This window comes from Clavelina lepadiformis, chromosome 1 (assembly GCF_947623445.1).
Source record: "Clavelina lepadiformis chromosome 1, kaClaLepa1.1, whole genome shotgun sequence".
NCBI classification, from domain to species: domain Eukaryota; kingdom Metazoa; phylum Chordata; class Ascidiacea; order Aplousobranchia; family Clavelinidae; genus Clavelina; species Clavelina lepadiformis.
This window is the reverse complement of record NC_135240.1, coordinates 23,268,577-23,281,747: the sequence shown is the minus strand read 5'-3', so window position 1 is coordinate 23,281,747 and position 13,171 is coordinate 23,268,577. Positions and strand designations below refer to the sequence as shown.

The 13,171-nt window shown below is 38.8% G+C and overlaps 1 protein-coding gene across 2 annotated transcripts in view; it reads left to right on the top strand.

Moving 5' to 3' along the window:
* Positions 1–839: 839 nt before the first annotated feature.
* LOC143471246 (protocadherin Fat 4-like) overlaps positions 840–13,171 on the top strand; it is a 28,441-nt gene continuing 16,109 nt past the window's right edge. For both annotated transcript variants that reach the window (XM_076969771.1, XM_076969695.1), the window contains exons 1-13: positions 840–1,208; positions 1,998–2,247; positions 2,636–2,806; positions 2,942–3,139; positions 3,398–3,636; positions 3,767–3,953; positions 4,088–4,344; positions 4,486–7,979; positions 9,392–9,552; positions 9,838–10,044; positions 12,162–12,426; positions 12,632–12,850; positions 12,935–13,066. In XM_076969771.1, coding sequence (XP_076825886.1) covers positions 1,045–1,208; positions 1,998–2,247; positions 2,636–2,806; positions 2,942–3,139; positions 3,398–3,636; positions 3,767–3,953; positions 4,088–4,344; positions 4,486–7,979; positions 9,392–9,552; positions 9,838–10,044; positions 12,162–12,426; positions 12,632–12,850; positions 12,935–13,066 — 5,944 coding nt within the window. In that variant the 5' untranslated portion in view covers positions 840–1,044. The remainder of the gene's footprint in view (positions 1,209–1,997; positions 2,248–2,635; positions 2,807–2,941; positions 3,140–3,397; positions 3,637–3,766; positions 3,954–4,087; positions 4,345–4,485; positions 7,980–9,391; positions 9,553–9,837; positions 10,045–12,161; positions 12,427–12,631; positions 12,851–12,934; positions 13,067–13,171) is intronic.

Genomic DNA, 13,171 nt, shown 5'->3' with positions numbered 1-13,171 from the left:
AGACTTAGATAGCAAAAAGTAGATGCAACGCATAAGATAGTATGACGTTTTCATTTATACTCGTAGCCCTAATGTAGTGAATTGTTGTTTTGAACTGAAGTCTAAATCAGGTTTTGTTAATTTCATATGTGAATTTTAAGTAACGGTTATGTTAGGTAGGTTATCAATGGTGTTAGCGTTATGACTTATGCGTGAGCAGAGATTTTTTGAACAGTATTGTAAGTAAAAGCGACATATTTTCGCTCCTTACAATAAAGAGCAAATAGCAAACCAGAAGATACTGTACATCATCTTATAGAGATTATACATTTGATTAATTAGATTAATCATCAGAGATTGATCTCTCCATCAGTTTTGATAAAAACTTTATTATGTGCAAAATGTCTGTAATGTGCTTCAAAATATTATTCCAAAATCAAGCGATTGGAACGGTATTTCCAAAACAGAAGTGCTATACTATAGAAAGTGTATATGAATCGCAAAATGAAGCAAAAAATTGAACTTTGCGAACTAATCTGATCACAAATTAAGTATCCCGAAAGGTGCTATTATATGAAGCTGTTTTACACACAAACGTGACAATTTTTCCTTCACATTATAGTTCAATTGCACGCCGCCTGATTACCATGGTTGCGTTTGAAGACTTTTTAAATGTTGGCCAAAATGATACGTAGTCTATTCGTGCTGGGTGTATAAAGACATGCGATAATTGGCAAAGATTTTAGTGGTTTTATCTCTGCAGTATTTTGAGTAAATTGACTTAATTTAACTGCTAATGACCATTTTGAGAGTTATTTTATTATCTTTAATTTGGGTCCAAATATTTACTTTCAATTTCAGGAAAATTAAGGCGTTTACATTAAATATTTTTCCTGTATTTTGCTTTCACAGTATTTTCACTGAGTTAGAGAACGAGGACCTTGTAATGAAAAATACCTAACTTCAAAATAATACCACCGACATGCTGGCGTTACATCCGTCAATACAAACAAGTTTAAAGCTCTCAACCGATTCAATTAGAGCGGAGAAGTTTAAAGACACGTGATGACTCTGAAACCTTATACCGAGCCTAGCATTTGTTTCGTTTTCATCGGAGCACTTCTGGCTGCTCGATTCCATTCGGTTCAAGCGGTGTCTTTCACCATTCAAGAGGAATCAGGTGCTTCGGTGATTGGAAGTATAAGAATTCCACACGGAGAAACTTACAGGTAGACTGTGGCTTTCCTTTTAGAATTATGTGTTGGTTTGGGTATAATCTGTAGCACGAATCATTTTTCATTCATGTTTAAGGTTTAGGTTTTAGCAATTGGTGGCCTAGGGTCTAGGCTATACGTTGCTATTAGCCTACAACGTTTATGGTTGGTAAATTTATTTTTAATTCCTCTAGTTTTATAAATACTTTGAATTGTGATATGGCGTTACTTTTATGTTTTGATCCGTTGCTTTCTTTGTCGCTACAAAGGTTAAAGTACTCAATAATTTGGTTGCGACCTCATAACGAAGTTAATTCGAACACAATACAAGATTTTAAAGGATGCAATGCTCGTGGGACTAATTCCTTTCACTACGCTGAGATTAAACGTGCCAGTTTGCACTACGCACGTGCGAAAAAAGTTGTGAACTTTACTATTGCGTGATGCATCTATACTTCAGTACAGAACAATCGATATATAGCTTTTACGCAATGACAATACATTAGTTAACTTTACAAACGCACGCTACGATCGGTGTATTATTGGCTCGTGCTTGGACTAATGGTGGGTCTCGAGCGCAGTTGAAACCGAGAACTCGCGTTTTGCTTAAAAACATCGAAAAAGCTATCGCCATATGATTAAGATATGTATGGTATGATATAATATATGTAATAATATACATGGTATCGTGAAAAACCTGCAAAAATCAATTTTGTTCGGAAACAAATACCGCAGACTACTGAACCGCACAAACCACGATATGAGTGATTTGGTGTACAAGCATGGCATTTTGTTTCTTTGTAGATTGTCTCCTCCAAATGACTTGTTTGAGCTGAACGGAAACACAGGAGAACTCCGCACCACCAAATCAATCGACCGCGAGTCCCTTGAAAAGGACGTCATCAATCTTCTAGCCGTGGCGTCTTCTGCTGGATCCTTACCTCCTATAGACATCTCAGTGGAAGTGACTGACGTCAACGATAACGATCCGGTTTTCCCTGCCTTTACACACTTTGAGTTGGAAATACCGGAAAGCACTGATGTTGGAGCCCAGGTATATACGCATAGTATAGTAGGCTGATGCTTCATGTGTACTTAAATAAGTATCTTGGTTAAGTGCAATTGTACGTGGTAGCATATATCTGTGCTCAAAAGATTTTTAGTTGCCTATTAAAGGATGTACGTGTCGTTGAAATGCATTCTGTGAATCATTTTGTTTCAGGACTGTCCTTAATTGTATTGCAACGCTGTATTAAATATATTCAGCATTTTAAAAGAAGATTTTTACCAATACAGCAATTTTGAAGAAATTTAAGGCCAGCTCTGTTTGCCTTGTAATTATGGGGTTTAAAGTTTCATAAGTGACTTAAATAGGCCTGGTCTGTAGCCAATAGCCCTTAAAAGCGATCAAAAACATCAGGCGGTATTAAATTTTTTTCTAGTACATCTTACCGACAGCGACCGACGCTGACGCTCCCAGCAACAGTGTTTCTTCTCAATATCAAATCGAGGATGGTGACGTCAGTAAATTTGAACTGTTGGTCAATTTTGTTCCCGGCATTGAAACTTTACTTTACTTGAGAACGTTGGAGAAATTTAACAGAGAACTAAAGGTATCTAACACACTGCGATTGCGCACTCTATTTCCACAGTGACCGCTCTTACTTAACGCGAGTTGTATTTCATGGATGAAATCTGTTTAAATCAGTCACAAAATGTTTACAAGGCTCAATGCACACTTTTAACAGGATCATTACACACTAAACATATCTGCTACTGACGATGGCTCGCCCGCCAGACAAGGCTTTCTGCAAGTTGATGTGACCATACTGGACAACAATGACAACGAACCTGATTTTGAATTCAGCGAATACCAGACAGAGATCGATGAAAATGCCACCATCGGTTTTCATATCTTGACTGTCAAAGCCAATGACGCAGACCAGGTATATATTAGGGTATGGTCCCAAGTCTTCCTGTTGACAAAACCGTTTTTTGTCCGGTTACGATCTGCTCGTTAATCGTGGCTCGAGTGACGAGTAAGCATTGCCGAGGTTAAGTTGTGCAAAGACTTTCCTCTGTACGAGTGTACTCGGACCGTCCCGTACCAAAAAACATCGGAACGTTTAGACATTTTCAGCCGTTTGTTTAACCGCATAGTTAAGTTGGTAAAACATCCTTTATATGTTTATTTCAAATGTCAGGGAGATAACGGTCTGGTAAAATACCGAATCGCTACGAATTCCGAGTCCAGAGATATCTTCAATGTGGATGCAGATACTGGAGTGATAACATTAAAGAAGTCACTTGATCGTGAAATAGCGTCAACTCACAGGCTAACCTTGGAGGCTTACGACAGCGGAGATCCGGTTTTGTTTGGCCGAACTTTCGTTACAGTCAACGTAAAAGATATCAATGATAACGATCCAGTTTTAACCGTCAGGTAATAACTAACTTACAACTAATTAATAACTAATTAACTAATTAATTTACAACATATATAAATAATAAGTCAATTGAGCATGACATGATGTCCTATGATAATTAATTATCATTATAATTGACTTGTTCAGATTTATCCCATCATCCGCGAGCATCGTCTCCGTTAATGATCATTCCCCTCCGGACACACTGGCTGCCTTGCTCGTTGCTTCTGACAAAGATTCTGAGGGAGCACTTGAGCTCTTCATCGAAGGAGGAAACGAGCTCGATCATTTCAAACTTGCCTCCGACCCAACTGGCAAATTTGGCCGTTTATTGGTAGCTTTTTTTGTTGATTTTTTTTGAATTTAATTATGGTCGGTTTTATCTTGATTAAATCTGAAGTTATTAACTGGAATGTACGTTTGCAAAGTTGATTTAAAATTTGGTTTCATTTTCTTGGACATTTGCAGGTCAAAGGCCCCATCAACCGGTCAGAAACACCTCGGTACAATTTAACAATCGGCGTCCGGGATAGCGGAACACCAATTCCGCGAACTTCTTATAAGAGCTTCGAAGTCGTTGTCAACTCTGCCAATGATCACGTCGCAGCCTTCACCAAACCAACTTATAGAGCAACTATTTCTGAACTTGCGCCGCTAGGATCTTATGTTACCGATGTTGCGGCTCAAGATCCTGATGTCGGATTACCTGGTCGTTCAATATACAGGTGTGTAATATAGTCGTAACCAAAGGAAAAAATAACACAGTATACTCGTTGTTCTTTCAACCACATCGTTTATTTGCCATTAGCAGGACATTATGATTGCCTTTCACCAAGCTTTATAGATCTTTAACTCGTATTTTACAGCATCGCGGACGGGAATGATTTGAATTGGTTTGAAATATCTTCTTCCACGGGCTTGATAACGACCAAGTTAAGGCTACGATACGAGGAACTTGCACCCAGCAGTCCACTTGTAAGCCTATTGGTCGTAGCTCGGGATGAATCAACCAATCCTCGTTCAGCATCTGCCTCAGTGGAAATTACCATCGTTGATGAAAACGATAATGCTCCCAGATTCGTATCGAACACATACAACGTCACAGTACCTGAAAACGTGGCTCCGTTTAATATACCGACCACAACAAGCGCATCCGACGTTGACACTGGAAATGGCGGAAAAGTTGTCTACAGCATAGACCACGTCTTTCCATCCACATACCTCGAAGATTACGACACTCTTTCCAAATTTGACATCGATCCAGACTCCGGGGCTTTAAGAGTTGTCAGTCCTCTGAGCAAATCTGAGAAGTATGATCTGGTCATCCGAGCCACCGATCAGGGTGATTCCCCTCTGACGTCGACTGTAACTGTACACGTCACTGTTGAAGCACATAGTAATGTTCCACCAGTTTTCTATCCGACTAATTATTACGTTATAGTTTCACCCGGACGCTACGTCAATCATAAAGTAACCACCGTCAAAGCGACAATAGACGGGGCAGTAAGTGATGACATTCAATATGAGATTATTTCTGGAGTCAATGGGTTTACCATAAATTCAAAAACTGGCGTTATAACGGTTTCGTCCACCCTCATTTCTTCCAGTACCAGGATGATTTTTGTTAACGCAGAATCTGAAAGGGGTTTGTTAGCAACAAGTTTCGCAAAAGTTATTATTTCCGTAAGGAATGATGACGACATTCCTCTTCAGTTTAGCAGGACGTCTTTTGAGTTCGTTGCCCTTGAAAACATCGACCTATCCACAACGATCGGTTTCGTTACAATATCAGAAACTTCAGAAGCGGGTGAGATAACGTACGACATAGTAGACGGTGATCCAAATGGCTTGTTTACCATTGACAATTCAACCGGACTTCTCAGACGCTCACAAAATGGCAAGTTGGATTTCGAAATGTCCCGACGGCATGACCTTACTGTCGTGTCCAAGCTACATTCTGCAGGGGGCGCCCTTTCTGGGTTTGCACTCAGTTCCTGCGCAGTCATCGTCAGAGACATAAACGATAATTTTCCAGCCTTCCAAGGCTCTGCAAAACGGCTGAATAGAACCATCCGTTCAGATTATATGATCTATTCAGATGACACTGAAACATTTGCTGGTCGAGGGCAAAGTGGCTTTGGGTCTTTTGTTTATAATTCAAGTGCTACTGATGCTGATTCTGGAAAAAATGGAGTAATAACTTACACATTGAAAGATGCCTTGAACTTATTCGATATTAACCGCAAAGGCATAATAACTTGGAGCTCAACAACTATGATATCAACGGATCGTGTTTATGACATCACTGTCTTGGCTTGTGACTCCGGTTCGCCGCGATTGTGTTCGGAGCTGCGCTTGCAAATATTCATTCGCGCTTGGTTGGGAAATTACTTCGTTGCCTTTCCTGTCACAAGCGCTCTTCAAGTGACCCTTCCTGAAAGCACTTCAGTTAATACCAGGTTTATTGATTTATCGCAAACGTTGCCACCGCAATTTAAAAGTCCAGTCAAGGTATTTGGCAACGGTGACATTTTGCAAATAATTTCTTACGCAATTTCAAACGGAAATGCAAATGAAATGTTTGGGATATTTCCAGACGGCGTCGTCTACCTCAAGAATCATGAACTTGATAGAGAAAAGATGAAAGACTATACTCTTTCAGTGACAGTAAACGTTACTGACTATGTGCAATCGTACACTCAATCTGTGCTCTTGAGCATCCACGTAGAAGACATCAATGACAATGCTCCTCTCCTTAACGACGAAACCACATCGTTTTTAGCAAAAGAAAACTTGCCCGCGGGCACCATCATTGGATACATCCGTGGAATCGATAAAGACGTTGGTATCCACGCCACCTTGCTGTACGAACTCAGTCGTTCCTATGCGTATCAAAACACGAACGCATTGCCTTTTGTTGTCGATGCCATTTCTGGAGCAATAACAACCACCTGTACACTTAATAGAGAGATAATCCACGATTTTTGGAACTTGACAACTATTGACACTATGGATCTGTCTGTATCTGCAAAAGATAATGGCGGCGCAGACTCTGTTACTTCTCTTGTCACTCAGACTACCATCGACGTCCGCATCCAAGATGTTAATGAGTTTCCACCTGAATTTTCCAAGCAACTATATCAAGCCAGGATATCAGAAAACAGTCGTAACGGTGATCTGGTTATTCAAGTATCGGCTACTGATAAAGACGGAAGTGATGGGATAAAGTATAAATTTTACCCTTCTGTGAAGAGCAGCAGTTTCCCCTTTGGCATTAACACCACCACTGGACGGATTTTTGTTGTGCACGAAAATGAGTTGGATAGGGAATCGGTGGAAAGTTACAGGTTTACTGTAATTGCTGAGGATTTAGGTTTACCCCTGTCCTTTTCGTCAATGACAACCGTCGAAGTACAGTTGCTGGATGTTAACGACGAGATCCCTTATTTTAATTCTTCTTTAACTCTTCAAGTATCAGAGGCAGCTTTTCAACATCAGCACGTGGGCAGAGTGCATGCTCTTGATGAGGATGAGTCTGGTCTGAATAGTATGGTACGGTATTTTATTGCTTCTGAAACATCCGAAAGTGCCCGTAATACTTTCACCATCGATGAACCCTCTGGGATAATTTCCTTGATAGGCCCCGTAGACAGGGAAACCATTGCTTCCTATGAATTGATTGTTATAGCAGCTGATTCTGGTGATACTGTACAAAATACAGCTACAGCTACTATGACTATTGCTGTAACGGACGAGAATGACAATAAACCAATATTTTCACCGATTTCGAGTCTTCGTTTTCCCGAAGGAAATTATCAGCAGCCCCTTGTCTTCGGTACAGTTGCGGCAACCGACATGGACAGTGACGAAAATGGAAAAATCACCTATGAAGTTATCGGTCAAAAACCAACCACAGCGGGAATGAGCATTCAAGTCGAAGGTGACAGTGGACGTTTGACCGTCTCTGGTAATGTAGATCGTGAAAAATACCTTCCTGGTGGTTTACTGCAAATAACAATAAAAGCTACAGACAACGCTCCTGTTGTTTCTGACCGTCTTTGGACAACAGCCACGTTTGACGTCACGGTTGTTGACGTAAACGACAATGCGCCGGTATTCACGTCACCGGACGCCGTATTCATACCACCGGGATCAGTTGGAGTTGTTGGTTTCGAAATTGCCACCGTCATTGCAACGGACAGCGACGAAGGGTTGAACGGTTCTGTAAGCTATTCAATTTTTGACGGGGGAAGCACTTCACCTTTCACGATTGAACCTTCGACCGGTATTTTACAACTCAACACGCCCTTGCCTGGAGACAGCGTCTTGCACGCTGTGTCAGTTGTGGCACGTGATCAAGGTAAGCGTCACATGTTCTTACGTCAATTTAATGATCTTAATGTGATGTGGATAATGTCTTCTTACACGCTGTCGAAGGATCTTTTAACCCAGTAGCCTAATGTTGCGATTTATACGTTGATAAAGGTAATATGCGTCTGAACGACTTACTTTGTTCGAAGTTAGTTTGCAAAGTCTAGTGTTGGGGTAAACCGAAAAATACTCTGATTTGTCAGAACACGAATAACAGATTGTGATGTTTGTGCAAATTTAAATCGAAGCCAAACCTGCCAACATAGCTCATTGCGCTTGATCAAAATACCTGGCAAGCAAAGGAATCGTTGCCGCCTTGTCCGTCAATGATAGAAATCGATTACAAATTGTTTTCGCATATTCACGAAATTTCAAAACATTATCGTCAGCCCAATCAGTTTAACGTCATTTCAGTCAATCAAACAAACAACCATACTGAGCGTTTTGCTCTGATCTTCATACTTCGGGTGAAGTAAAGGACTTTGCCCGGATTTGTTTGTTTGCATTTGTTCATTCATTCATTCATTCATGAAAAAACGGTCATGCATTTGTGCGTAAAATTCGAATTTGTAAAATTCGAATTGACTTCGCACAATCTATTACACACCTTAAACTGCAAACGCATAAAGTATATTAAGGGCTTACGAACGTAAAGTAACGGTTTCCTCTGCTGTGTTAGTGAATTCGAAAACTACTATCGTTTCATTGACCATAAAAGTTGATTCGATTATGGATTCTGTAATGGATAAAAGCGTCTTTAGTTTTGTTTGAATTTTTTACTTTTGTTGTTATACGCTTTGATGCACATCTTATTGACAGTAACGATCCATGTTGACGTTTCTGATGCGCTATTAAAAGATGGAAAAAGGGCGGGTATATTTTCTGCACTGTGTGTTGCATGATGCACACTTGACACATTACAAGGCACGAATTTACATAAATGTTTTTGTATGGTAACTGCTTGTATGTGAGGTAGTTTGCAAATACAAATATTATTCGCGACGAAAAGGGAACAGACTGTTTATATTTTGGAAAAACACAAAAACTCAATATTTGCGATACTATGATATTTCTTATTTGAAAATTTCACGAAAGACATATTGGCGGCGAATGCTTCTATGTTGAACGTTTCTATATTTAGTAACTCTATTTCAGTGACAGGACATCTTCAGCCACCACCCAAGGAGGGTTAAACACTGGTTGAAAAAGTTTTCTGCTTTGAAATCTAAATTAGTTGTATAAATTGAAAATAGTTCGATATGCTTCGATATGTTTCGATTGTGCTTTCTTAGTTGCCCCCTTAGTTTCTTTTTTGCAAATAAAGTTAGTAAAACGACAACTGGAACACTAAAATAACGTAAAAAACGCGCTTGAATGTTTGACTTATCTCTCATGTTTCAGGTACACCATCCCTGTACAACATGATGACCCTAAACGTGATTGTTGGAGGAGCCACTTTAGCCAATGGACCGGTGTTTACGGCTACTTCATTTAGTGGAAGTTTATCCGAGGACAGTGACCCTGGAGCTTCCATTCTGACCTTGACAACCATCGGCAATCAGGTAAAGCTTATACTTAAACGTTAAACTTCAAAAAGTTGAATGTTTGCATTGTGTGCTTTCATAGTTTACTTTTCGTCTCTTTGTGACAATGAAGGTTGACACTTTCAAAATTTAAACTGTACTTTGGGATAACACACAGTTCCACGTTACAAAGGTCACTTCAAAATTCAACCTGGAATTATAAATCTTTAAATACATTTATTAACTTTATACAGCCTACTTGGAGTTTTTATTTTATTAAAAGTATAAGGTGGAAGTTTGAAACATCATTCAAATTTTGAACAGGTCGCTTATTACATATTTGGAGTCACTCCCACCGACATCTCATTAATCAGGGCGGTGGGCCGTCCCTTTGCTGTGGATGCCAGCTCTGGACTCATCACAAACGTTATCAAATTAGACCGAGAGAACGGCGTGACTTCATATACAGTTGACGTATTGGCCGTTGACCTACTATCGTCACAATTAAGTCCAAGGATGACAGCGGCTAAGGTATGTTGTTCTTTTTCGGTGGGTTTAGCAAATTTAGACTTTGAAAGCGTTTGCACTATTACAACAAGCTATTTGTATCTAATGATCGATAATTGCTTTTTTAGAGTTTTATTGTAAGCTGTCCTTTAGGTATCCTATAGATTTTTCCAGTATTCAAAATTCCACGCAAATTATGTGTCTGTTTGCTGTATGTGTTGTCATTATCCGGGCGTGCATCGGTAATGGCACTTACTGGTTGTGCCCATTAAAATTTGTCATTAGCTTAATGCTCTCTGGTGTCCCGTTTTAATGCAAGGGAATGTCGCAATGGTATTGTGTGGAACCTTACTTTGGCAATCAATAAATCTTGGAAGATTATTTTGCCATTATCTTCTTTTATGAGAGAGGTTTTTTAGGTTTGACATTGAGAATATGGCTCGGAAAATGTTGAGTCAATGGATTCTTTGTTGCCGAAAATAACTTTAATGAATTTCCTAGAAATTTTATTTTAATACATTGCTTGCAGAGCAAATTTTGGCAGTGGTTGTTAATTAAGTTGTAGCTACATGTACTATATGGGCGTTGAGGGTTTAGAAATGGATAATCCCATCTCAAACAAAGACTTTTACAATTATCGTTAACAGTTTCGCGGCCAAACCTTTCTTAAACCACCGTCAAAGATAAATAGGATGAAATGAAAATAAAAGGTTCATGTTTTCGTGGATCCGTGACAACTATACATGACGTGTATAGATAGTAAATATAATAGTTATCCTTTTCTATGCAACTTTTATTGTACTTTTGTGTACTTTTGATTCTAATTCTTTGTAGAAAGTTAACTTGGAACTTCTTCACAATCGTTTACTCCTGGCATTCGTCACAGTGTTTTGGAAGATTAAAACTGATAATGGTTTGGTGACGGGAATGCAGTTTGCCGAACAAAAAAGATAGCTATCAGTCAAACGCCGCACTTATGGGTTAAATAAATATTTTGTGGCGCGATGTTCCATTAACTCTCTTTCGTCTTTTCATAAAACCGGTATACCTTTCTTTCTTTCTATTCAACTTGTTAATGGTCTCATCAACTGAAATTCTTTTATGAATGTGAATATGACGTTTCTTTGCTTTCGTGTCAAATCTTTTGAGTTATTACGAGGTACGGAGATTTTTATCACATTTCTCGTATTACAGTAAAATCAAATTTTGTAAGTGAAAAAACAACCTAATTTAAAATAATATTTTTGCTGGTTTCTGTAGATGAGTGCTTTTTTGTTACTACTGGTATACTCTTGTACAGTATATTGGCTTGCTGTCCAATTTCCAAATTTTCTCAACAAAGTATGCATCCAGATAGCGTTGACCAGAAAAGCTGTTTAAACTTTAAAGAATTTAAAGTTGTTTTTTGTTGTGTATGTCTTACCACGAGAGAGCATAAGATTTAAAGCTTCCATATTCTACAGTCTACACTTTATGTCCATAATATATACTGTAGGTAAAAAGTTTTGTCAAAGGATTTCTGTCAAAATTATCGAGAAAAACAAAGTTTTAACGCACAGTGTTATAAAAATTTTTATTTAATCACTTAACTCAGCCTATTTCCATTTGAGTAAAACTTCTTTTCTAAGCTTTCTTGACAGTTTTTAATTAGGCAAGGTTTTGATAAATATATCAACAATTTTCAGAACAAAGGAGATTTTAGTACAAGCAGTGTGAGCCAGGCTTTTTATTGCCTTACTTAATATTATACTATCTCAGGAAACCGGCAAGCTGCGACTTATCACGATGTGGTTTTGTGCAACATTGTGTATAAGATAACTCAATTGTATGGGGAGGTCTGCTCTGGAAAATCACCAACAGTTGTTACGAAAATAAAGTTTTGATGAATAGCTGATGAAAAGGATTTATAACATATACAACACCTGACGAACATCAACAAAACACTTCAAATTTTTTTTAAATTGTTGCTTTGTCAGCATTCCACTAACATTCCGCAACCTTTTTTACTTTTACACTAGTTTAGGGGATTTATAGAAAACAGTGAAATTTTAACATAATTTTTTCAACTTCGGCCCGAATCTACTCAAGGGTTAAACGTATTAAGATTTCGAATTTAACATCCAAAACATTTTTGCACGCAGGCAATTATTGACGTCACAGATGTCAACGACAGTCCTCCTCTTTTTGCGGATGCCATAACGGAGGAATCGGTATCAGAATCCGCTCAAAACGGATATGAACTTACAACTCAAGAAGCTATCGATGCAGATGATAACTCTATCTTGGTTTATTCCTTGGATACAGGAAACGGTTCCGAGGATTTCGTTATAGATAGAACTACTGGCCGGATCTCGGTTGGTCAAAATGGGCTGGACAGGGAAAAGATCTCAACGTATACCCTTAAAAGTAAGTCTGTACTATTGGTATTAGTCTAAATGGACAACTGCAGAGGTTTTTATAACACAGAGTACTTACAATAAAACAACATATCTAACAACATACTTGTACTAGATTGTCTGAGGTCATATTTCTACATTTTTGTGTAACTTAAACAAAGTTTTTTCAATATCAAAGCATACTGGAAATGAATTACAATTGCTTCCCTCTGTAGTTACGGTGGATGATGGGATACATTCGTCCAGAACTTTGCTTATTGTTGATGTAATGGACATCAACGACCACAAACCCCAATTTACTTCGGATAACTATGTCATACGTATCGAAGAGGGCTCCAGCGCCCTACCTAGCGGTACGAAATTTATCGGTTCAGTGCACGCCGACGACGCCGATTCTGGGATAAATTCTATGATTCGATACAGCTTTGTAAATGGTAAGATCTCCTCATCTATTGAAATGTGTCATTTAAAAACATAAGAATAACAGTGGTCTCACATAAAGTTTTAAACTTTTCCAGATAGCGACCAGGGTCGCTTTTTGTTGGATCCAAGCAATGGAATTCTTCATCTCAGCCCGACTTTTTCCGCCGAAGTGGACAGGGAAAGTCAAGACTTTTACGTCTTCAGTGTACGTGCAATGGACGGGGGAGGTAAAACATTGCTGTATTTTCCCGCTTCGACCAACCGTGACTATTCTATGTTAACTGATAGATCTGCAAAATATTCTTAGAAGTACACATTCAGACGATGAAATG